General features: G+C 39.4%; 1 protein-coding gene across 1 annotated transcript in view; it reads right to left on the reverse strand.

Moving 5' to 3' along the window:
* LOC143304033 (uncharacterized) overlaps positions 1–27238 on the reverse strand; it is a 189712-nt gene extending 162474 nt beyond the window's left edge. The window contains exon 1 of the mRNA XM_076626330.1: positions 26232–27238. Coding sequence (XP_076482445.1) covers positions 26232–26852 — 621 coding nt within the window. The 5' untranslated portion in view covers positions 26853–27238. The remainder of the gene's footprint in view (positions 1–26231) is intronic.
* Between the last annotated feature and the right edge of the window lie 749 nt (positions 27239–27987).

The following is a 27987-nucleotide window of genomic DNA, read 5'->3' on the forward strand; positions in this document are numbered from 1 at the left end:
CCAGCGTTACCTCGTAAATTATGTACAGAAATAGTGTTCAAAGGGGCACCAAGATCTGGGGGGTAAGTGTTAGGGAAGTGATACATTTACACTGTACATGAGAGTGTGTGTAAGGGTTAGAGGGCGTCAAGGACTTAGTGGAGACAAAAGACTGTTGCCAGATGTTAGAAGAATCTAATCTAGTCGGTTGGCAACCAGCGTGCGTGCAAGACGTTCTTAGAGAGGAATATAGATGTATAACTGTTGTATGGGAAAAATAGTCAATAATTTGTACTCCCAAATCCTCGAATTTCCTTAACATGGTAGCAAAGCGTGGTTACTAGTTTTGCAAGATATTTAGTGCGTGGTTACGATCTTGCGAGTGAGTTTTCAGTAAAGAAAAAAAAACTTTCAGAAAAAAATATACTTCGAGCACGTAGGAACGCTTGAGTAAGAAAAGAAAAAAAAGAAGAATCAATTAAAATGGAGAGATCGGAAATCATGATACCTATATTCGATGGTGAGGATTATGGAATGTGGAAGCAAAGAATCACGATGTTTCTCAAATATAAGGAATGCGAGGTTGTTACAACTAGAATGAAGAACGAAAGAGACGATGAAGACTGGGACAAAAAGGATTTGAAGGCGATTAATATAATTTATAGTGCAATATCGAACAGACAATTGGAGTACGTTAGGGAAGGAAAAACGGCGTATGATATAATAAAAAGGTTCGATGAAATGTACTTGAAAGAGTCGACGGCACTGCAGATCGTATGCAGAAGGAGATTGGAAAACATAAGACTGGAGAACTACAGTGATTCAGCATCATTCTTTAACGATTTCGAAAAATTAATCAATGAATTAAAAAGTGCGGGCGCACAAGTAAGTGAGAGGGAAAAGCTGAATTACATGCTGAATACGTTACCCGAAGAATACAGCTACATAGCGGACATAATAGACGCATTGAAAGAAGAGGATCAAACGGTAGCGTATGTAAAAAATAAAATAGAGATAGCAGAGAAGAAAAATAAATCCAATCGAGGAGAAAGGCAAACCAACGCCTTTTCTGCAAAAAAGGAAGGATGCTTCAGATGTGGAGGATTAGGACACTTTGCGAGAGAGTGTCAAAATGGCGTCCAAGCGGGAAGCAGTAACGGCTATTGGCATGGGCCAACACGTGGTCGAAACAGAGGAAGAGGGAACAAAGGCAATATGTGCAGAGGACGAGGAAACTTTCATCGTCAATCAACAACCGGCACGGGCGAGCATGGAAACTCAAGAGCAGGCATATGGATAGCAACGGCGCACGCAGCAAACAGCAGTGAGACGAATGAAATAAGTAAGAACGAAATAGTGTGGCTATTAGATAGCGGTTGTACCGATCACATAATTAATAATATAAATTATTTCGATAAATCTATCGACCTAAAAGAACCGGTAAATATATATTTAGGCGATAATAGACCGATAAAAGCGACAAAAGTTGGGAATGTTATAAGTTATTTTGAAGCATTCGGAAAACAAAATGAAATAAATATGAGGAAAGTATTTTACGCGAAAGAAATGTCCGCAAATTTGATTAGTTTAGGCAAACTAACAGACAATAAGAATACGGTTATTTCCAAAGGAAATATTGCGAAAGTAATAGATGAGGATAATAAACTTACAGCTGTAGCGTTCAAAGAAAATGGGACATATAGAATAAAAAGTATATTGAAAGGGAAGAAGCACTTAGTAAACAGCGCCGAACGTAGTGGTATGAGTAAAAAGGAAAGATGGCATAGGATGCTAGGACACGTAAATTTTAAATATTTAGAGATTTTGGGTAAAGAGCAGCTAGTGACTGGCATACCGAATGAATTTGAAAAGGAACTTTTGAAATGTAGGGTGTGTATAGAAAGCAAAATGCATAACTTACCTTTCAAAAATAATCGAACTAAGGCTAGGGAAATAATGGAAATTATTCATACGGACGTATGTGGTCCCTTTAATACCACCGGATTCAATGGAGAAAAATATTTCATTTCATTTATCGATGATTATAGTAAAATAGCTAGGATCTATTGTATAAAATCAAAAGATGAGGTCTTTGATTCTTTCGTACAGTTCGTAAATGAAGCCGAAAATTTAACGGGCAAGAGGTTAAAAATATTAAGATGCGATAATGGTAAAGAATATTTAAATAATCGAATTTATAAATTTGCTAGGGATAAAGGTATAAGAATAAATAATTCCCCAACATACGTACATGAATTAAACGGGACAGCGGAAAGGTATAATAGAACAGTGATGGACATGGCGCGTTGCTTGTTAGCGGAAGCGAAAGTACATAAAAGGTACTGGCCGGAAATAGTTTGTACAGCGGCATACTTGAAAAATCGAATATTAGCGAATACTATAGAAAGAAAGACACCTTTTGAAATATTCTTCGGGAGAAAACCAAGTGTTAAAAATCTACATCTATATGGAAGTAAAGTTTTTGTAAGATGGCCAGAACAAAAAAGAGTTTCCAAATGGGACAAGAAGGCAGATATGGGAATTCTATTAGGATATAGTGAAGTAGGATACAGAGTCTTATTAGGTGGGAAAATAATAATAGCTAGACATGTAGAGGTCATAGAGACAGACACTAAATGTATCGGTTTTGAGGAAAATTCATTAGAGGCAGATAGAAATGATAGCGTAGATAACTATTCATTGGATGGTATGGATAAGGAAGAGTTAGAAGGTAGGAAAGATGAAAATAATAGTAGTATTGAAAGCTCAAACACTCCTAGGAGATCTACACGTATTAAGAAAACTCCAGTAAGGTATCCAGAAAAGGAAAATATTTGCGAGATTCATGCAAATTATTGTAAAGTAGATATCCCTCGTACATTTGAGGAGGCGATTTGTTGCGAAAATAAGGAAGTTTGGAAACAGGCCATGGATAAGGAAATAGAATGTCTCTATAAGAATAAAACTTGGAAATTGGTAGAAAGGGTAAAAGGCAAAGAAGTATTAGATGTAAAATGGGTTTACACGAAAAAATCAGAGGACAGGTATAAGGCTAGATTAGTGGTAAGGGGATTTCAACAAAGAAACGTAGCCGATGACATATATTCTCCAGTGGCGAGTAATCAGACCTTTAAGATATTGCTATCATATTGTTGTCAAAATGGATTAATAATTGAGCAAATGGAAGTAGAAACTGCCTTTTTAAATGGTGAAGTAACCTCGGAGGTATATGTAAATCAACCAAAGGAATATGCGGACGGAACGAATAGAGTTTGTAAATTATCGAAAGCGCTTTATGGGTTAAAAGAAAGTCCGAGGGACTGGTATGAGTGTTTTGATAAGTATGTGACGAGATTAGGTTTTAAAAAGAACAATATAGAGCTGTGCCTATACACTTATGGAGAGGGAGAAAATGTTGTTTATTTGTTAATATACGTAGACGATTTGTTGATTTGTAGTAAAAACAAAGGGAAGATACAAAGTGTAAAAAAATTATTAACTGATAAATTTGAAATGAAAGATTTAGGTGAAGTAAAAGAATATCTTGGAATAAATATAGAGTATGATTATTTAAAAAATGAAATGAGATTAAGCCAAAAGAAATACATAGAATCATTAGCAAACAAATATAAATTACATAACAGCAAATTGTACTGTACACCTATGGAGACCAACTTAAAAATTGAAAAAGCTGAGATAAATAGAGAGGACATTGGATACAAGAATTTAATTGGCGCATTGCTGTATATTAGTGTAAATACCAGACCCGATATAAGTTATAGTGTGAATTATCTGAGTAGATTTCAAGATTGTTGTAACGAGATACATTTTAAATATGCCTTGCGAATATTGAAATATTTGTACCGGACTAGAGATTTAGGGCTACATTATAAAAGAAATGAAAAGTGCGAAACGATAGATTGTTATGTGGACGCTGATTGGGCAGGAGATCATATAGATAGGAAATCGACTTCTGGGTATGTAATTAGATTGTATGGAAATGTAATTGGATGGAAGTCTAAAAAACAAGGGTGTGTGACAAAAGCCTCGACGTATGCAGAGTATGTAGCTCTATCGGAAGCGGTGAGCGAAGTAATGACTATCAGAGAACTAATGAAAATCTTCGATGTAAATGTAGACGATAACCCTGTAAAAATCTATGAGGATAACTCTGGAGTAATGAGTATAGCAAAATACGGAACTTTTACAAAAAATTCTAAACACATCGAAGTTCATTACCACTACGTTCACGAGTACGTAAAGGAAAATAAGATAAACATAATAAAAGTAAGTACAGAAGAAAACACTGCGGATATTTTTACGAAGGCACTGTGTGGAGAGAAATTTGAAAGGTTTAGGTCATGGATGAATGTAAAATAAGAGAAATGTAAAGAAAGCGATAAATGTCAAATATTTTGTTAATTCGACAAGTATGTAAATAAAATTAAGTGTACAGTATAAATGTAAGGAGGCGTGTTAGGGAAGTGATACATTTACACTGTACATGAGAGTGTGTGTGTAAGGGTTAGAGAGCGTCAAGGACTTGGTGGAGACAAAAGACTGTTGCCAGATGTTAGAAGAATCTAGGCTAGTCGGTTGGCAACCAGCGTGCGTGCAAGGCGTTCTTAGAGAGGAATATAGATGTATAACTGTTGTATGGGAAATATAGTCAATAGTTTGTATTCCCAAATCCTCGAATTTCCTTAACAGTAAGGTTAGGTATTATATAGAGAGCGAAACATCTGCCAGGTAACAATAGCACACTCGGGTCGGGTAGGTATTAAAATCCGACATGTATGAAAATACTCATAACTTTGTCAATTTTGCTCCAATCGACTTGAAATTTTGATACAATATTCTTAAGATATTATGCATTCAATTAAAAAAATACAGAATAATTTTAATACCTTACCCCCCCCCCCCTTTAGGGGAATATGGAAATAGGGCGGTGATACCAGAAGATTGGAAAAAAGGATATCGATATGTAAGAAGGGGGACAAGAGAGTAGCGAAGAGCTACACAGGAGTAACGCTAATGGATACAGCATACAAGATCTATGCAGAGATACTGGACGAACGACTAAAGGCAGAGATTGAAAACAAACTGGAAGATTCGGATTCAGAAAAGGAAGAGGAGTGACCGATGCGGTTTTTGTGATAAACCACATCATATACAAGCAGCTAGGTAAAGAAAGAGGGAAATTATATGCCTGCTTTGGGGACTTAAGAGCCGCGTTCAACAGACTAAACAGAGAGAAACTGGAGGAGAAAATGAGGAAAATGGGGATTAGCGAAAAACTAACCCGAAGGATTAAAGCGATATACGAAAAAACAAGGAATGTAGTGAGAGTCAAGAACCGCGACACAAGGGAATTTTGGACTGCGAGGGGAGTGAAACAAGACTGGGAGAAGAAATAAGGCAAGGACAAGCTGGGGGCATAGTGGTAGGAGAAAGAAAGGTATGGTCACTAACATATGCAGACGATATTGTGTCGATGGCAGATAGAGAATAGGAGCTAAAAGATATGCTAAAGAGATTCAAACAATTTTTAAAGAAAGCCGAATTAGAACTGAGCACGGAAAAGACCAAGATAGTAGTTTTCGAAAAAAGAAGGAATAAAAGGAGACAAAGAAAATGGAAATGGGGAGAGCAAGAATTAGAAGAAGTGGACGAGATAAGATACCTAGGGTACATGCTAGAGAAAAACGGTAGTGATGAGAAACACATACAAGACAGGAAAAAGAGAGCAACAGTAGCAACGAAGAAAACATGGTGCGTGGGAGAAAGAATATTCAAACAGGACTACGAGAGGAGAATGAAGATGTTTGGAGCAGAGGTATGGGGCTGGGATATGGAAGAAAGACTGAATAGGATACAAAGAAGATATATAAAACGGATATTAGGTATGACAGCACCAAATTATATATCGATAGAAGAATGCAAGCTAATAGAAATCAAAGAAAAAGCATTAAAAAGAGCAGCAAGGTATGAAGATAAAGCCCTAGAATGGAAAAGGAACTAAAAAGGAGTAAAGCAGTGTATAAAGGAAAGAGAGAGAAATTGGCGAAATGGCCAAGAAGGGAAAAGAGCAAGAAAGAGAAAGAAGGGACTAGAAGAGGTGAGAAATGGGGGGACGCAGATAGAAGCAAGAGAGGAGCAAGCAAGGATGACAGTAGACCAAATTATAGAAGAAATTTGGTCTACTATAGCTGTAATTGAACAATTGTAGTTATTCAATCCGATTGTAATTGTTCGAGAGTTGTGATAATGAGCTTAGGCTCGAGGCGACAGTCAGTCGCCGACGTAGCCGCGGTCACGGGATGAACGCTTTGTCTAACAAAGGCATGGAATAATTCTATAGCTCTCCTTAAAAAGGAAATAGTTGTAACACTCGACAGTAAACATTTCAACGGTCTCTGTCCCGTAGCTCACCGCAGGCAGACCCCATTCTTCGAGTAAGATGATTGCCAGATGTCGATGCGTCTCCGCAGTACATGTTCGGCTAGCCCGAGAGCCCGTTATAAATCTTAAGGTTTAGTCAACTAAAGTCCTTCAAACAGACAAACAGTCTTTGTCCCAACTACGGGAAGATAGGGGAGACCTATTTTTCAACGAGCGGCGTCTCCCACTAGCAACTTTCCCTCGAGGGCGGCTAGCATCTTTTTCTAACCACCGGTATGGAGATTGACCAATTAGCAGCAACGCCAATTTCCTTTACTTTCTGAACGATGGCTTTTCTCGACGAATCCGATGATCTCGTGTCCTTAGACACACCCCACCATAGTTTTTCCTCTGTAGCATCATCGGGATGGGAATGCATTCTTTCTTGCGATCTCGTCGACGAAAAGAGTAACACCTTACGACCAGTGAATTTACGCGTCCGACCTAGATTTTGTGAGTACGTTCAATTATGATCCCGTCGACCGCGGATTCGTTATTGAACCTAGGATATTGTCATTAGTTTCTCGAGTACCTAACTACCACGGTTACTTGTCCGGTTCTGTAATATTCGTATTTGCACTAGTCAATGTCTTCTCTATTGCATAACGACAACGTGTAACCCAAACGAAGATTTGTTTCACGCCCCTATCCCTAATTCTAATGTAAAACCGACGTATATATTTTTAGTTTGTTTTCTATGCTTAGTACGCCTGAGGTGTAAGTGATGTCCGTGATAATTGTTGCGCTGGCTGTAGATGTCGCTGTTGCTAGGGTACTGCGGCCCTTTCTGCTGATTTAGATGCGTGGAAGAAAAGTCGGACTCCGGTTGCCGGGATTCGAACTCGTGCCCCGAACGTTCGTAACTCAAGGCGCTAACCACTGCGCTGCCGTCGTCAGACACTAGTTAGTGTCGAGTGGTGGTATTTGTTATCGAGTGTAGCCACAGTGTAGCCTTTTTGTCCACGACACTACACATATATGCATATAACACGGAAAGATTACAAATAAGTCGCCGAGTGAATGAATGATGTTTGGAAAGTTGAGTGTACATTCGATCATACATTTCAAGCCTTGATGCACAAATACCTAAAATTATAGCATAATTTCAGACTTTGGAGATGTGTTTAGTAATAGAAAAGCTATTTATATTATATAACATTTATTAAACATTAGTCAGATACAGAATAATAACAGGATAATCATATTAATTATATATATCGGGTTTACATTAGAATTAGGGTTAGGGGCGTGTAACGAATCTTCATTTGAATTAGACATTGTTGTTATGCAATAGAGAAAACATTGACTAGTGCAAATATCATTATTGGTACAAGTGTGGATATTCTAGAATTGACAAGTATTCTAGAATTGACAAGCGCGGTGATTAGAAAGTAATGACAATGGTCTCAGAGTCGAAAACGAATCCGTGTTCAACGGGATAACAAATGTACTTTCTTCCAAAGTCTAATTCGGACTCGATCTACCTATCTGCGGTACAAGTATTACTAAACTAGCTCTTTGTTAAGACGCAAAAATATTCACCGAGCGTAAAGACGCTATGTAACTCGCTAATGAGACCTCACGAGAGAATGACTTTTCGTTACGATTATGCTGCAGAGGAAAATTATGATGCTGTGTGTCTAAGGACACGAGATCATCGGATTCGCGGAGAGATGCCTTCGTTCGGAAAGTGAGGGAAATTGACGTTGCTGTTAATTCGTTAATTTCCATGTTGGTGGTTAGATAAGGATGCTAGCCGGCCTTGAAGGAAAGTTGCTAGCGGGAAGTGTCGTTCGTGAGAAAAATAGATTTACCCTATCTTCCCGTAGTTGGGACAAAGACTGTTTGTCTGTTTGAAGGACTTTAGTTAACTAAATCTTAAGATTTGTAACGAGTCCTCAGGCTAGCTGACCATGTACTATGGAGATGCGTCGACATCTGGTAATCGTCTTACCCGAAGAATAGGGTCTGCGTGTGGCGAACAACGGGACCGAATCCGCTGGAACGTTTACTATCGAGTGCCGCTGCAAATATGTCTTTCTCAGGAGAGCAATCCAATTACTCTGTATCTCTATTAGGTAAACACGTTAATTTCGCGACCGCGGCTACGTTTGGCGACTGGTTGTCGCCTCGAGCCCAAGCTCATTATCATAAATCTCGAACAAGTACAATCGGATTGAATGACAACAATTGCTTAATTACGGCTATGGCAGAATCTACATTAAAGTGTTAAGGGGTTTCCCAAAATTCCGAAGGGAAGGCCTCGGTGTCCTTTCATCTCCGACATTAATGTCGGGTTAATGTTGGAATTTTGGGCGTTTGACGAGTCTTCACTTGAATTTGCAATCGCGGTTATAGCTGCTGTTTATTGATACAGATGCGGTTATTATAAGAGGCTACAAGTAATAGCGGCGATCGAATGGTCGAAATGTTGATGACAATGAATCTGGGTTCGATAACGAATCCACGGTCAACGGGATGACGAATGCGATGTGATACACGTACAAGTAAAACTTATCTGAATAAACTGCTCTGAATAGACTCTCCCTCAGTCCAAGTGGAACTGCCCTTATATAGTCCTCTCCCCACCTCTCGGGTCAATCTTTATTTTTAAGGAGAGCTACATAATTATTCCATACCTCTGTTAAGTATACGTCCCTCCTGTGACCGTAGCTACGTACAGTGACTCGTTATGTCACTTCGAGCCCAAGCCCATCGTCATAAACCTTGAACACAACTATTTCTTAGTTTTATTACTTAAATGTAGCTATAAAAAGTCTGGAATAGGATATTGCGGGTTTTCCCAATATTCCAAAAGGGAGGCCCCGATGTCCTTTTATCTCCGACATATATATACAGAAGGTGTTAATCAAACGTCAACAACATACAGTGCACATAAGTAAATTTAAAGTTGCACGTGTAAGAAATAGGTTATAATGTAAAATACGAACCGAGCAAACATAGACATGAACAATGACGGTGGCATTAATAATTCGTCTTACTTGCAAAATATGGGTCTTCCACATGAAGAAGAAGGTCAAGATGAAGAATTCAATGATCTCATGGATGTAACACTACGGTTTATCCATCATGAATCACACGAGTAATTATGGACATATTATTGTATACAATCATATACAATCGTTTACTGCTTCGAGTACATGCAAAGGATTCACAAGGATTGCTACAATGATTTGGATGGTGTTATTAATAGCCTTGTTGACACAGGAGGCTAGGATTATATGTGCAGAACAGTGGGATGATATTATGACATGTGGTGTGAAACTTGTGAAACACGAATCGTACAAGCGCTTATCAAGCTGTATCATATTCAATATGTATGGCGCAACATTTTCAGCTATCAGTAAACTTAAGACGGGTATTAAATGTTGGACGAAGTGTCGATGTCATAATAATCGATGTAATACATTATAAACAAGAAGAAAGAGAAGAATTATACGATCCAATGCACAGAATACTTCCCACCCGTTATCCGAAAACATATAAAGAGTTATTGGAATGTTGCTATTGAAATGCAATTCACATGATTTGCGATGATTGTTATATCAATCTGAATTCTAATGACCAGGAATTTTATGACAAGACAGTAAAGCATTCCATATGTGCAGCTATACATCTTGCCCGTGTCACGGATTGTGGGTTTGCGCTGTACGAATCACTTGCGCATGCTTCGTCGCAGCATGTCCTGAATGTATTGTGAAACATTTTGAAATGACATCTGGACGAAAGACAATACGCGTTATCACTCGTTGATGAAACGTTAAAATAAGTGCTTTAATAATAATAGTGACAATTAATGATCAACATGTAATTATAAATGTAAGTAATACAGTGTTAACAGAAGGATGGGTCGCATTCATCGGAACTGTATAAGCAATAGTGGGATACGATTGTGTCACGGTGACCGTGGGAATGCAGCGAAAGGATAATTATATCTCACATACCTTAGCCATCGAAACAGTAACTAAGCAGTAACGGAATCCCTATATGTCCGGCATCCAGCGATAACCTCCACAGGAACCAAACCCTTGATATAAAAATACCTCCCAAGTCAGTACTCGACATTCTGTTCTGTTCTGTTAAAACATTCTGTATCGTTACTCTGTCAGTTTCTAATAAAATTTGTAATAACGATCATAATTGAAGTGCGAATCTCTCACCTTACTTGCGGAACGTGAAATTACCCCGAATCGACGTGACAAAATTGGCGATCCTGCCAGGATCCATTCAACGCATCAAGAGCAAACTTGAACGGGAGCTATACGGATTCTACAGCGAAGGACCACGGTCACCTCCTTGATCAAAAGAAAGGATCTACAAAGAATCTCGGTAAGCTGGCTTTCGTACATTATCGAAACCGTAAACCCGAAATACGTTCTGAAGATAGTGACTCTTCCCCCGCCGAAAGTGTCATATTTCTCTGCATGAACCCAACTGACAAGAGTACCGCTAAACAAAATGAGCTAATCGCTACCCTGATTGAACAATTTGAAAGCCTAACTCACGAGTTTAAGAGCTTTAGAAATAGCACCGATCAAAACATTAAAAACATAAAGGAATTTGCGGAAACTAGTGATAGAAACCGCTCGAAAGAAATACGCGATCTTGCAAAAACCATGGAAATAAAATACGATACCGAGACCGACCAGTCGCTAATGAACACCCATTTAGAAACTGCTGCTGATAACGTAACTGATGACGAAACTGACGGACCGAACGCTTCACAAAGACCACGAGCCTCATCTAACCGCGCCGCGATCTCATACTGATCGAAAGGATTACAGATAACGCGAAACGAAACATACGATATCTAAAAATCAACTCGCTCGAAGACTTATATTCATGCTTAAGACAACACGTATTGACACCAACAACTGTTAGCAATTGTAGGGACAAATTAAAGAATTTAAAACAAGGGGCAACAGAAAGTGTACAATCTTTCAACTCCAGATTCCGACAACAGCTAAACGAATTAAATTACGCAGTTCAAAACGAAAACCGCACACCAACAGAACGACGTGTAGCTATAGATATTGAAGAACGCGAAGCACTGAAAACCTATTTGCTCAACTTACGATACGAGATAGGACAGGTGGTAGTATCTAGCGATCCAAAGATCCTGAACCTTGCCCAACAACTAGCAGCCGACAGAAAACAATGGTTACGAGAAGCAAATCGTGTCGCCAACCGTCCAAAGAATTAATCTCACAACACTACACTAGTATCCAAGCGAACTACTACCGATCCACAACCACAATCTTTTGCTCAGCTACCTAGCCGACCATTAGACGACCGCATGAAACCGAAGTGTCCGAAGTGTTTACGAACTGGACACACAGCCGAAAACTGCTACTCTCGAAATTTTCCATTCGCCAACCAAGGAAAGATTCCAAGGAAAGATTTTCCATTCGCCAACCTTATAAAAGAAAAAGCCTCGCTAAACGTCCAAACCTCTAACCCAAAGACCTTCCTAATGGGAAGCGACAAACATACCACTAACAAAATTTGCAATTTAACCATGCTCAAGAAAAATCATCAATTCCACGTAGTCCCTAACAACTTTCCTCTAATCGAAGATGGAATAATCGGACTCCCATTCCTTACAAAGTACCAATACAGCGTCACTAACAATAAACTAACCTTAGACGAAATTATATTACCATTCCAGAAAACCGATAGCAAGATAAGACCAGGCGAAACTTTAATTTCAACCCAATACATCGAAGGAAAGCCCACAGCAGTATGTTTCATCAACACTGGTAAGCAAATCTGTCACATTACAAACGAAATAGAGAACCCCGATAAACTAAGCCAAATTAATAAATTCGCACAAATAATACGTACCAAACATATTGATCCAGAACTTCGAGAACCCCTTGAGAAAATCCTCATCAATTACTTAGACGTTTTTAATATGGAAACAGACTCATTACCATGTACCAACTTGACAGAACATACAATCACACTCAAGACAGACAAACCTATAAACATCAAATCTTATAGACCGCCCGAATGTCATAAAAAAGAAATCGAGACTCAAATCAAAGACATGTTAGACAAACAAATCATAGAACCATCGGACAGTCCATATAACGCACCAATTTGGGTAGTTCCAAAAAAATTAGATGCATCAGGCAAACAAAAATGGAGAATCGTTATAGATTTTAGAAAATTAAACGAGCAAACAGACCAAGACGCGTATCCTTTACCAAATTCGGACGAAATACACGATCACTTAGGCAAAGCTAAATTTTTCTCAGCCCTAGGCCTCTCGTCAGGATTTCACCAGATACCTATGGAGCAAAATTCCAAAAAATATACTGCATTCTCAACCTCACAAGGTCACTTCCACTATAATCGCATGCCCTTCGGCCTAAAAAACGCACCGGCGACGTTTCAACGTATGATGGATACCGCGCTACGGGGATTAATAGGAAATAACTGTTTTGTATACCTAGATGACATTATAATATTCGGGAGCACCATCCAAGAACATAACCGAAATCTAGCTATTATACTAGACAGACTACAAAATTTAGGATTAAAAATACAACCGGACAAATGCGAATTTTTGAAACCAGAATTGGAATACCTAGGACACGTAGTAACTAAAGAGGGAGTAAAGCCTAATCCCAAAAAGATGCAAGCTGTGAAAGACATTAAACGCCAAAAACCGCGACCCACATAAAATCATTCTTAGGACTCGTTGGATACTATAGAAAATTTATACGTAATTTTTCTAGAATCGCGAAACCACTGACAGATCTCACAAAAAAGAACACTCCATACCATTGGACCGATAAACAACAACTTGCATTTGACACACTAAAACAAAATCTCTGCGAAGCCCCTGTACTACAATATCCAGACTTTGACAAAACATTCACATTAACAACAGACGCAAGTAACGAAGGGTTAGGAGCAATACTCTCCCAAGACGGACATCCATGCTGTTATATATCCCGAACTTTGAACCCTCCTGAAAAAAATTACTCCACGACCGAGAAAGAGTTATTGGCAATAGTATGGTCAATGAAAAGATTAAGACAATACCTACTTGGTAGAAAATTTAAAATTCAAAGTGATCATCCAGCCTTGAAATGGTTAAAGAATGTTAAAGATCCCTCATCGAGACTCGTGCGATGGCGTTTGAGACTCGAGGAGTACGATTATGAAATCGAATACAAAAAAGGAAAAGAAAATACAGCCGCAGACGCTCTATCCCGATTGTATCCTATCACTAATGAAGAAATCCAACCCAATGTAGAAAACCCGGACTATTATGACGAGAATATAGACTGGAAAATCAATATCACCCCAGCTCCGATAACTTAAAAACCTAACAGACCACACTTTAAACAAATTACAAAGACCGAATTAGGAGACTTTAACGAACAGCATTGGTTGCGTCAATTAACCAAACACTTTATTAAACACCGAACCGGACGCTTACAAATAGGAATAAACGACAATAGCTTCAGCACGTTAGAAAAGGTAAATATTCAACTTATGCTGAGGTTTCTAACAACTAGATTCCAACAAATTAAATTAATATTTGGACAAGATCCGCCAGTAGACTATGATAACGAACAAAGACAAACGATACTACGCGAAAATCATAACGAAATAGTAGGACACTTAGGTATACACCGCACCGTGAAACTAATACAAGAGCACCATCACTGGACGAACCTAGAACAAGATGTTACAGAATTCATACAAAACTGCGAAACCTGCCAACCAGAAAAGCTAAATCGTATCAGGGCCAAAGAACAACCTATAATAACTGACACACCCCTTAATCCTAATGACAAAATCGCAATGGACATATTCGGACCTCTCACCAAAACCAAGCGGGGCAATTAGTTTATCCTATCTATCCAAGATCAATTAACCAAATATCTCATCCTCATACCCTTAAAAGACCAAACAGCCAACTCAATCATTAACGAACTTTTGGATCACTATGTATATATATTTTCCGCACCAAAAAATATTCTTACGGACATGGGACGAAATTTCGTATGTAAATTGATGGACACATTTGAAAAGGCTTTCACAATCCGACATCTAAAAACCACTTCTTTCCATCCACAATCTAACGGATCCCTTGAACGAACGCATGCCGTAGTAAAGGACCTTATTCGAACTTGTACGACCGACCTACAGAACGACTGGGATGAAAACTTAAAATTAATATGCATGGGATATAGTACTTCAGTACACGAGACGACCGGTCATACTCCATTCGAATTAACATTTGGACGACAAGCTAACATGCCATCCTCAATATCAACCACTCCTAGCCTAACTAGAGAACAATTGTTTAACCTCTGGAAAAATCGACATAACGCCTATATAGTTAAAGCAACACGAATTACCGAATCTAACAAAAAGCGATATCAAAGAGATCAAGTACGGAAAATTATTAAAACACAGACGATATTCCGAGTTAAAGATAAAGTATGGGTACATAACGATCACAAAACTAACAAACTAGACCACGAATGGCTAGGACTAGCAGAAATCCTCTCATCCAATCCACCCACCTATCTTATCGAATATTGCAACGGTCACACGCAAAGAATCCACGGTAACAGGCTAAAACCCTACCTTTCAGGAAGAAGACCATAATATGGATCATCATAACACTCGAGTACATTAAAAGCGATCTAGTAGTAAAACCATTAAATTACGCCAACATATTCTTGGAACATATCAACGATTGCTATCTGTACATCGAACAAATAGATATCACCCTTATAGTAGGCCTTAACGATCCAATTGACGAAGTTAATAGATTACAACGCGTAATAGATTTAATAGACCGTCAATGTAAACCACCTTGCGCTTACATACCAGAAATAAGCAGCCTAAAATTTAAGTATAGAAATCTTTAAAACCTGACTCGGCAACTCAAATTATTATTGCGTTATAGAAGCAAACGCGGATTGCTCAATGTCGTAGGCTCAGTATCCAAAACTTTATTCGGAACTCTTGACGAAAAGGATCTAGAACTCATTAAGAAAAACATCGATACATTATTTGATTTCAATAACAAAATAAAAACAATCCTTAGTAACCAAACCGCACTCATCAAACGCGTGCTGTACAACACAAAACAAATCAAGTTGAAAACTTAGCCAACGATATACACAAGATTGAAAACCACAATGAAAAAAACGAAATATTAGTCTCCCTACTAATTCAAACTGAATCTACCATATCAGAGCTCCATATTAACATCGGCGAAATTATTGACACTGTCATGCTAGGGAAACAAGGAATCATAAACTCACAAGTTATAGAACCTGAACAATTCTTAAAAACACTTGACCAAATAACGAGACAAAATTTTGACTAACCATATCGAACCTTCAGTTCAAAACTCTCAACTAATTCTAGATCTAAGTAAACTAAAGGTATGGATAAGAGATAACAAACTCATATATACAATAACTGTGCCGCTTTTTGAAAACAATGAATGGAAAATAACTAAAATTTACCCGATACCTTCTAAACAAAACTCTGTATTCATTGCGCCTGTAATAGAAACTGACTTGATACTAACCGACTCAGAACAATACACCTTTGCCGATAGTCACTATTTAAATAAATATTCTAAACGAACAGCAATCATCCACATTTGTAAAAGAACTCAACCGAGTCACAATAGAATCAATTCACCTGAATGCAGATCAGAATTAATTACTAATAGACAGACGGTCAAAACTTGCCCGACTGCTGTCTTCACGCTGGAAGAATTGACGTTCGTACCTTTGCAGACGGAAAACCATTATATTATTATTCCTGCGAAAAATGTACAAATCGACGTGTTATGTAAGACACATAAAATCCTAGAAATTAGACAACCAAGCTTAATTAGCAGTAAAACCGGGTGCATAATCACATACGATCATAATATCATGAAAAAAGGAGGATCGCGTAAAAACATCTCTTACGAAACCAAATTTAAGAATAGTATATACAGCTTCGAAGAAACAGATGTTCCAATATTAGAGAAAATATTAGAAACAGCTCCAAAGGTAACTCACAATTTTAACCGATATAAAGCCAACCTCGATGCATTACAAACACAAATCAGTACCTTTCAATTTGAGCGACGCATAAATTCACTGAAGGAATATGGCATATCCACACTACAAATATTAGGAATCGTAGCCCTAGGACTAGGAACAATATATGTAATGTACAAATGTAAACTTTTCGAATATCTACGCCGATCACTTCCTAAAAATGTATGTATCAAAATACTCTGCCCTACCGCTCGCGTAAACAGGATCGATCAATCATCAACAGTACCAAGGACGGTCACCTTCCAAAATATCACCGAAGACGAAGATAAGCGGATCATTCAACTTAGAAGCCCCACCAGAGCCTTACGCTTTAGCGGAGCAAAGAGAAGCTAAGGAGGGGCGAATGTCACGGTGACCGTGGGAATGCAGCGAAAGGATAATTGTTAAGGAAATTCGAGGATTTGGAAATACAAATAATTGACTATATTTCACACACAACAGCTATACATCTATATTACACTCTGAAGAACGTCTTGCACGCACGCTTGTCGCCAACCGACTATCCTAGATTCTTCTAACATCTGGCAACCGTCTTTTGTCTCCACTAAGACCTGGACGCCCTCTGACCCTTACACACACACTCTCATGTACAGTGTAAATGTATCACTTCCCTAACAATTAGCATAGTGGTCTGTGCTATGTGTATCAACACAAGCGTCGGACGCGTGTATCGGCTGGTCTAGCTATGTAGTGGTGCAGGCAGGCGATCAATTTTACCCAATAATTCCGATTTAAGACTCAGACTGCGGATTTCAGACGCAACCGCGTAAGGCGTGGCTATACAGCTAAGGAAATTCCATCTTTAGACAATAGGACCCTGTCTAACACTCTTTCCAGGAAAAGCGTGCTCAGATTGCAAAATACCTCACAACAAAAAAAGATCAGGAAAGTCAGTTAGATATAAAGGGGCATTCCAAGCGCTCGAAAAGAAACAAAAGATTTTGTCAACATTTCTTAAACATGATCGAAATTGATTGCAATAAACTTGCGTCTGCAGTTTGCTACTGGAACAGACGATTGTCAGACATGTACTTACGTACGTTTAAGGCGGATCGTATTGTTGTGCCTTGGAGTGACAACGTTGTTTTGCTTTGCTAGGTCTAAAGGTAAACAAATGCCGAACAAAACATTATCGCCGTTCTTTCTAATCGTCATCCGTATTTACATTTGAACTTTTTATAATGCCATCGGTCGGTACGAATAGACGAGCGTCCTTTCTAGGACGATCATTATAACGAATCATTATAACAGGTCATACAGTGGAATATCAAGCGTAGAGTTGAACGGTAGCATTGAGCGAGCGACGATTACAACCGGCATACACTATCTCTCTCTGTACTTGTATTTAAAGTGATTTGAGTATACAGTGACTATTACAATTTTATCACGTAGAATAAACCACCTCAGCTCATAATTTTTGGAATAAGATACGAGATGTTCCACATAATTTACACGTATATACAAGACTTTTACAAAGTATAATGAATATTGAGTTTAACGAATAATAAGTTTAACGAATAATAAGATTAACGAATAATATGTTTTACGAATAATAAGTTTAACGAATAATGAGTTTAATGAGCGCTATTAACAATGTTCTTGGGTTCAAACGAATCCACGGTCAACGGGATAACTCTTTACTACGCGTAGAATAATTTTAGCTATAAAATGCGATTGTTGAGACGCTCGGAATAAACTGCTCGATGTATCACTCTCCAAGGCGATCGCACGAATAGTAAATTGATTGCATTGCATTTGTTTGTTATATACTCGTTGGAAGCATCGAGAAAGTTCCAACCGCCGTTGCTAAGCAGTTTCTGCCTGGAGTTTGATTATTAATACAACGTGTGTCCCATTATATCGACCGTATCGCCGTATGCCGCCACAACCACATTTCTAGGGAGAACCATACAAACACTCCACACCTCCGTCAGGCAAAACGTCCATTCCGTGACCGTGGCTACGTTCGGCGACCAGTTGTCACCTCGAATCCAACCTCGCTATCACAAATCTCGAACAATTACAATCAGATTGAATGACAACAATTGTTTAATTACAGCTATGATAAAATCTATATTACAGTGTTGCGGAATTATCCATAATTCCAAAGGCTCCGGTGTTCTTTCATCTCCGACATATATATACAATATGTAATGATTTACGTCCAGTATTATACCGAGTGTCACAGCAAACGTTATTTTGTGCTTCAAAATATATTCTACGTTTAACAAAGAGTTACTCCGTTGACCGTGGATTCCTTATTGAACATAAGAATTTTCATGATTTTGAAATGTATTGTCAAGGTCATCATTCTGGACAACTTTTTTTTATACATGTTATCGCTACATGGCTTTAGTTTCCAAGATATTCGCAAAAAGCTTTAACCCTTTCGCTTCCGGTGCCGCTTATAGACGGCGACCACGCGACTGTCACGTAAAATCGATACTTAGGTTGTAAGAGAAAAGAAAGCTGAGTCGTAACTCAACTATTAATTTTCTTTTATCGAACTTTATTATAACTTTGGCACCAAACCGGAGAAAAAAGGTTGTACGAGAACAGCGACTAGAACAAGAACAAGAACTGCCCGAGCTGGATGAAGTCTCGGCTTATATACACCCTGGCTTGGGGATGTTGAGGGGTTCGGTGTGGGTTCCAAAGGAGTCCGAAAGTCGGGGGTCAAGCCTTATCTTCGATGAGGACTAAGGTGCGTCGCAGCTTTGGCGTCCGACAGTCGGGAGTCGATGTGTTTTCTCTGATGGGGACGAAAATGCGTCGCAGCCCTTTGGTGTTCGAAAGTCGGGGGTCGAGATCTTATCTCTGATTGGATTGGAAAGTAATTGATATCACACGACGATCGGCACCCCATATATCAATTATACACCAGTTACACCAGTGCCATCTGTAGTCAATAATATATTTTTTCGTTACCGGCAGAACATTTTCTGTTTATTTTATCGATATATTGGATTAATCGCTTCTTAAAAGTTAAAATTAAGTTAAAGTTAAAGTTTCTTACTTTTCATAATTAGTTATATTAAACATCTTATCGTAAAGTCATGTAAATATGTAATATATTACCTACAATTTTGTAAGCCTTGTTACGCCACGAGGCTTACCACAGGCTGTATTTTCTAACCGTCGCTCGCGGTCCTACAGCGTTGCAGGCAGACCGTCTTATCTGCCCACCGGATCATATACAATGTATCCACGAGAGTGTGACATCAATCACATCTCAACCTACATCAGTGATAATACATCGACGGTCGACTTTCGAACACTTTTGGACACATCACCACCTTATCATCATAGCATACACCAAGACTGTGACGCACCTTAGTCCACATCAGAGATAGGATATGGACCCCCGACCTTTGGACACTTTTGGATACATCACCACCTTATCATCATAACATACACCAAGGCTGTGATGCACCTCAGTCCACATCAGAGATAGGATATGGACCCCCGACCTTCGGACACTTTCTACATCATAACCTACACCTAGCCCCTCAACATCCTAAAACCAAAACGTATATAAACCGAGACTTCACCCAGCTCGGGCAGTTCTTGTTCCTCTTCTAGTTGCTGTACTCATACAACCCCTATTCTCCGGTTCGGTGTTATTTTGTAAGTGTGAACATTTATAATAAAGTTTTATAAAGGAAAATAAGTAGTTGGGTTACGACTCAGTCTTCTTACTACCACCCAAGTACCAACTTTACGTGACAAGAGCATAGTTGTCGCCAAGCAGCGAGCTCTAGAAACGTCGATTTTTGACCGTTACGTTTTTCACACAAGAAGAGGCATACGTGATCATAGGCGCGAGCGGTGGCGTGACCCGAGCATAGTGGGGGTCGTCTTCCAAATGAGACAAAGGAATAATCGAAGGGCGTTCAGTTCCTTCTGACGAGTCTAACGTGACACTTCGACAAATCTGACGAGCAAACGAATTTATCTAGAGATATCGCAAAGTCGAGTCAAATTTCTGTAACATATTCATCATATTATTGTAAAATATATTATTCTATGTTAACCTGTTAATACAGTGTTACATTCATTAAACCACCTCTGTTATCTTAACCGAAACAGGGGAACGACTATTTCGCGGCGTCGATTAACATAATCGTAGCGAGAATTTACGCCTCTCGCTGACGCGTTTTCCTAGCGACCGCGTCCCCCGCGAACGGTCGTAACAAGCCTTTTCATATTAAACATGTAAATTATACTTACCATATTGGAGCAAAGATTGTTTTATTATTGTTTTATTCAGCACAGTTGTTATTTAAGACTTAGGAAAACATTTATACAGCAATCACGCCACTGTGCGCATGTGTGGCGCGCGCCTCCGTACAGGGAGAGCACTTAGGCGGACTGGACTGCCGAAGCGAAAGTGTTAATGCAATTTATGTTACGATTACGTTTCATTTTAGAGTAGACGGCCGCATTTTTATATAGTCCAACCTAAACTTAACCCATTGGAAAAAAAGATAATCATTTTTAATATTATGTTTAATTTAAATAAAAAAGGAAAATTAATTAGTTAAACAAAATGTGTTATACTTCACATAAAGTATAAAGTTCAAACCTAATTGTCTTGGAAAATAAAGCCTCAAACGAAAAAATATTATCTTATATTGTCTATTCCTTTTTCCATGTCAGTGCAAGTACAAATTGCATTACCTACACATAGCTCTTGATTCTTATCATTACGCTCTCTCCTGCAAAATATTCAGTGACACTTACAAAATCTTTACAATCAACATCATCTAATTACATCCGTTTACGAATTGCACTATTAATTACACGATATTCTGTGCGATAAATTTATACTAGGTATCCTTCAGAAATTCACCACAATTTTCTTCAAATCTACATATTTAGAAACCATTTTTCAGAAATTCAACATGATTTTCTTCAGATCTGTATTATGGTTAAACTTTATTACCCAGTGCTCTAAAATGTTCCGTAAATGCTTCAAAACGATCAGTAAATATTATAAACTCAACTTACAACCATTATTACTTAATTTCTGTACTCTCACGAATATCCATTTATTACTAGCAGTTACTACCGACATTGCTTTTTGCGAAACAGTTGGGAAAGTACCTACAATTAGAAACTAACAGACGTATCCTTGGGATAATTTCCGATTTTCTTATCTTTTTAACTCCATCCATTTCCATAGTAATCTCAGTGGTTTCCGATTTTTCTTCCACTCTAACTGCAACCCTTTTGCTTCCTTACATTGGTTGTGACTAACGCGATTCGAGGTGCGTTGAAAGGGCTCCGGGTATTTCTACACAGCGTATTCTTGGATTCTCTCTATGGAAGAAAGAGAAACGAACTTTAAGACCAAATTCCGTTTACTGCGCTTCTTACAATTAATTAAAATGTTCTGTATAGTATTTTTTCATTTTTTAAAAATATGTTGAAATCAGGGACTATGACAGTTGTAACCCAAATTTACAAAGTTATAGTTTAAACATTAGTATCTTACAATTATTTTAAATTGTTTTGATCAGAAATAATCATTACAATTACTCAAATTTCTTTGGTTAGAAATTCCGTCACCGATAATGATTATCAATAACTAAAAATAGTTCATTACAGTAATGGTTATCGATAACCAAAAACAATATTTATCGTTGATAATAGTTATCGGTAACCGTAGAAATGTTCATTTATAATGATTATTTGTAATCAGAATACTCGAAAATTAATATTTTTTAATCACTTAATTTTTTCAAAACATCTTTTATAATTTAGTAGATTTTTTTTATTGCCAAGGGGAGTTAAGTTTTTTTTAAATAACTTCTCTCGTAAGAATTTTGCGAATAATTGTTATTTTTGACCACTGGTTGAAATATTCAAAGTTCTTCATATTTTTTGCCTTTTAAACAAAGTCAGAAAATCCTATGTAGCTTATAGGGATCTAGAAACAGCCTGATTTATTTATTCTAATTGTTTTTAGGTGTCTTTACCAATTTATAATGTTCCATTACAAAGTATCGTAACTTAGATAGCCCTACCTTTAAATATAAATAGGACATTTTATTGTAAAACCACGTATATATGTTGTTACGAAACTATCAATTTCTTAACAAATTTTTCTAGCTTTCACTTCTATTCTTTGTTTTCTCCTTACTACGTTTGTGTTTACGTATAAGTTGTACGTATAGTTAAAAATATTAATTAAATATGTGTTGAGAAGTTTGGATCCTAATAACCGAAATAATGATATAGGAACAATAAATTCACACTTGGAATTAATATTAGAATAGTTATATATTTATTTGATAAACGATTCCAAAGATATTAATCGATACACACTTGCGCGCTTCTCAGCACTTTCTTCCATACCAGACTGTTAACTCAACAGTTTACATTCCTTTGTTTTCGAGACACCGCGTTCATACATGCTTGCACACACTGATATTCACATACAAGTATCTCTACCACGCAACTAACCTAGTCTAGCACATAAAATTATACATATCTCAATAACATGATTTCAAGTCGTTTCTTGATAAAAATTCCCTATCTCGCTCCTTTTATAAAATTAAAACGTTCTATCTGAAACATTTAATTAATTAATACATTATTATCTATTTATTTGTTATTTATTTTTCATTATCTATTACTATTATCTATGTATTATCTACCTGTACGCTTAGTTATAATTGTAGGTATAGGCTGTTACGAAAAGCTGACTTAATTAAATCGAATAAAGAACAGCAAGAATCACAGGAAGAAAATGTAAAACCTCAGTTTTTTCAGTCTCGAAGTGCCAGATAAAATACTAAGTAACGATAGAAAAGACAGTATAAGTATCAGATGGTAGCGTCTGTTGTATGGCTCACACCCATTTGCATAACTGAAACATGCTTCTGTTTTCCAATAAGGGTCATTGCACATCAAATTGATAATTTTTTGACTTCAAAGTTAGGAATTTTTTTCAGTGGCATATCATATAATTTACGTGAATTGCTCATTTCATGAAAATGGAATTTAGAAACTATTTTTGTAATCGAGTTGCTCCTTTGAAGGTTTAATGTGTAAGATTTAACATATCTAAATGACATTTCGTTCGCAATAAAGAATCAATACTTTCTGATGTTGGAAATTATAAACACATGTCTGTCTTTTAATTCTAAAAATTTTATTTCCAACTGATTTTTAAAAATTATCAAATATTGAATCCGCCTTAAACGTATGTAAGTATATGTCTGACAATCGTCTAAAGATGGAATTTCCTTAGCCGTACAGCCGTGCCTTACGCGGCTGCGTCTGAAATCCGCAGTCTGAGTCTTAAATCCGAATTGTATGGCTAACATTGATCGCCTGTCTGCACCTCTCTCATAGCAACACCAGCTGATACACGCGTCCGACGCTTATGTTGATACACATAGCACAGACGACTATGCTAATATCATTGACAGCAATGCTGCTACTTTCCGACAAACGAGTTTTCAGTGTTGCGTTGTGTGTTTAAATACTACGAGACTTTGTAATGATTTCAATAAACAACTGCATAATGTGAACCTTTTTTAGCGTTTATTCAGAAAACAGTTGTAATATAATAATAACCATATAATAATATGATAATAATAATAATAACATAATGGTGTGATATTGACTGAAATGCCGCAGATCAATAAAATATTAGTTATAATGAATCCAAACCAATGGCTTTAAAATTACAGTACTCACAGATTATTAGAAAAGATAGAACAGATTAAAGAAAATTATGCTGATAAAATAAAATAAATAAAGGAGATAATAAAACATAAAATAAAATAAAAGGATATAAAGTAATATATGATCATATAAATAAAGTAAAACAAAATAATGAACCAACCAATTTACAAATAGAAACTTCTTACAAGCTTATAAGGAACTTTATGTCTAATTACATTATAAACAGTTTACGGTATTATCGCTACTCGTATAACATCTTTAATTTCATCATTAAAAGAAATATGCACATGGTTAATCACTGACCATCTGAAGCTTCTCGAGACAATGGGCAAGCAGAGAGTTTTGCCCCTCCTTTGTATTTTGCGGTACAGGGTGCCGGACCGTAATTCGTAGGTGTTCGCGACGTCTTCCGCGAGCTCTTCGTTCTGTAGTTTGCCGACGATTTCCGAGATTTGGGGGTCGCGACGTTGTTCCGCTAGTAGCCAGTCGTCGGAGATCTCGGCCATATTAATCTCTTTCGCCGGACGGAAATGACCTTTTGTCTTATCTTTTCATGCCTATCCGTCCAAGCGATGTACTTGCTACTAGAAGTGAGTGCATACTGGGGTTTCATCACTTGTGAAAATTTGGGGATGAACGTCCGGAAGTAGGAAGCCAGGCCTATGAACTGCCGGAGCTGTGTGACGGTCAACGGAGCTGGTAGAGAATTCAAAGCTTGTATCTTTCTCGGGTTTGGACGAACTTCTCCGTTACGACCCACGTACCCCAGATAAAGTGCCGACATCTTCAGGAAGGAACATTTCGCGAAATTGAAAGAAAATCCAGCGTCCACGAGGGTGTTTAGTACGATGTGCAACCTTTCCAACGCCTGGTCGATTGAGTCGGCAATTATTAGAACGTCGTTCAGATAAACAACGGCGTACGAGTGCGCGAGGTCGCCTAAGGCCTTGAGGATGGCCCTCTGGAAGACGGCAGGGGCATTTTTCAGTCCGAACGGCATCGTTAGGTATTCGTATTGGCCGTCGGGGGTGACGAACGCGGTATACTCTGTCGAGTCGGGGTGAATGGGAATTTGGTGAAACCCGCTGGCCATGTCCAGGGTGATAAAGTATCTCGCGTTTTGTAGTCTCGCGATTTGATCCGCGATAAGGGGTAAGGGATACCGATCCGCGACCGTGTTTTTGTTCAGCGCTCGGAAGTCTACACACAATCTATCCGTGCCGTCCTTCTTCTTCACGAGTACCATGGGGCTAGCGAACGGCGAATTGCTAGGCCTTACTATTTTGGCTCTAATTAATTCGTCTATCCTTTCGCGTACTATCCTGCGCTCTTGCTCGCTATGTCGGTAGGGGCTTCGTTGCACGGTGACGTTGGGATCGATTAGCCGTATCTCTAGCTGACCCGTACTTACGCGAGTACGCGGGAAGCCCGTAATGAATGATTCTTTGAAACTTTCGAGGATGGAAATCAATCGAGCCTTATCGTTACCGATCACGTCGGTATCGACCTCGTTAATATCGACCGCGACCTCCGCGACTTTACTACAAACGTTAATCACCTTGCTCCTGTAAATATCAACGCTGTCTCGTGTAATGTTTACGTCAAAACCCTGGCTTAAAATTTCACGGCCAATCATGATATCGTACTTTAAGTTGCTGTCCGCAAGAACGTGAAAAGTTATGTCCAATGTAAGACCGTTGATACACACGGTGGACAGAATCTGAGACGTACTTCCCGTGCACGTATTTCTTATTCCTCGCAGTACTACTACGTGAGTCGTTCTTCTGCCGGAATATTTCGAGGCTGCGGACTCTTTAATTAACAAACATATGGCTCCAGAATCGAAGTAGAATGGAAACGACTCACCCTGTTGGCTCAGTCTACCCGTCGGGCTTCCACCACGCAGGCATCGACCCGGCGCTCGCCCTCGGGGCGATGTTTTCCTTCTCGCCCCGATGGACAGCGAGACGCGATGTGTCCCGGCTTGTGGCAGTGAAAGCACAACGCTTTTGGTGGTGCAGCCGGTCGGCTTTCCTCCGGGCGTCGGGGGTCCTTCTTCGGTTCCCACTTCGCCCTCTTGCGGCATTCGGATGTCGGATGTCCGTAAATACCGCAGTGGCCGCACCTGGTCCGGGGGGCGGGTGACCTGCCTCGTTTGTTTCCGGAGCTCGCTGATGACCTCCACGGCGGGGACGTTGGCCACTCCGCGTATAGGAAGGGCTTCATTTCTCTTTGGAATTGTTTCACCGACGTGATGTCACTCGTGAGCGCTAGTCGTTTAAAACGTTCGTCGCGCAAGGCCAGCAGATGGAGGGCGGTGGCGGCGAGTACCTCTTCCCTGGTTGAATTTCGGCACTTCGACCCCAGGAGGGTGATGATACGATTTCCGTACGCCCCTGATGTTTCGCCGTCCCGCGGTAGTTCCTCGGCTACCTTGATTAGCGACGCGGCTGCTACTTCTTGGCCACCGAAGTGTGCGGCGAATTGTTCCTTAAAATCTGGCAAGGTGAGCTCGTCGCCGTTCAATATTTGCGTAAGCCAATATGCTGCCGGACCCTCTAGGGCACGGTTTAGGGCAGAATACAGTGCGCTGTTTTTCAGGGGGTGGTCCCTCATGAGCAGGCCGACGGCTGTGTACCAGGCGGCTGGATCTGCGTCCGCGGCTTCGGGGTTGAAGCGCGATAACGATACCCAGGTTGCCCGGTGTCCTTTCTTCTTCTTCTTCTTCCCTAGCGACCGCCTTAGTGCGCGCACGATGCTCTTACGCTCCCGCGCCGATAACGTGTGTTCGAATCCCACTTCTGATGTCGAGTCTGAATCCGAATCCGAGCTCGAGTCACACTCCGAGTCCGAGCTCGAGGCGCCCTCCCGGGGAGGGCTCGCGGGAGGTAGCGGTTCCGCGTTGGAGTCTCCATCGTCCGGTCTCGCGTGGGGTACCTTTATTGTCGATAGGGGGGTGTTACGGAACAGGCGCGGGTACACAGCAGACACACGCACGCGACACTAGTGACGAGGGCCTCAGGCTTGATAACGAATCCGCGGCCAACGGGAAGACAGGTTCCCTTGCTCTAACTCACACGAGCACCACTCCCTGCTCCGTACACACGATCCTCCGATCGACGTCGCTGTCGATTGGTCGATTTGGGACAAAAGCCGCCTGTCCGTTTGCAAAAACATCTCAATTGCCGAAAAAACCCAGGTTTTATAGCGGGTCCTCGGGCTGCCGGGACTTGTGTTGTGTACATGCCTCAACGTCAGGTATTCATTGTCCTAGGGAACCGTTAGCATGTTTTACTGTCCGATACCTCCATGGGTAGTTTCTTTTATGAGGGTCATAGCACCGCTCCGCACCTTTGTTAGACGGAGCGCCCGTCCCGTTGACCGCGGCTACGTTGGGCGGCGAGCTGTCGCACCGAGCCAAGGCTCACCGTCACTAATCCCGTACGATTGCTATCGGTTTGGATAATTGCGATTGAGTCGTTACGGCTATATTAGGCTCTAGGTTGCAAGGTTAGGGTGTTGTCCTGAAATTCCATAGGGGTCCCGGCGTCCTTTCGTCTCCGACAAATATATAAAATGGTCATAAAACCAATCTGGACGTACGGAATAGCACTATGGGGAACAGCAGCAATGAGCCATATAACCAAAATAGAGGCAACGCAATCTGAAATACTCAGAACAATAGTAAAGGCGCCATGGTACGTTAGAAACGAGGACATTCGGAAAGACCTGGGAATACCAACGGTCAAGG

This window comes from Bombus vancouverensis, chromosome 18 (assembly GCF_051014615.1).
Source record: "Bombus vancouverensis nearcticus chromosome 18, iyBomVanc1_principal, whole genome shotgun sequence".
Taxonomy (NCBI): Eukaryota; Metazoa; Arthropoda; class Insecta; order Hymenoptera; family Apidae; genus Bombus; species Bombus vancouverensis.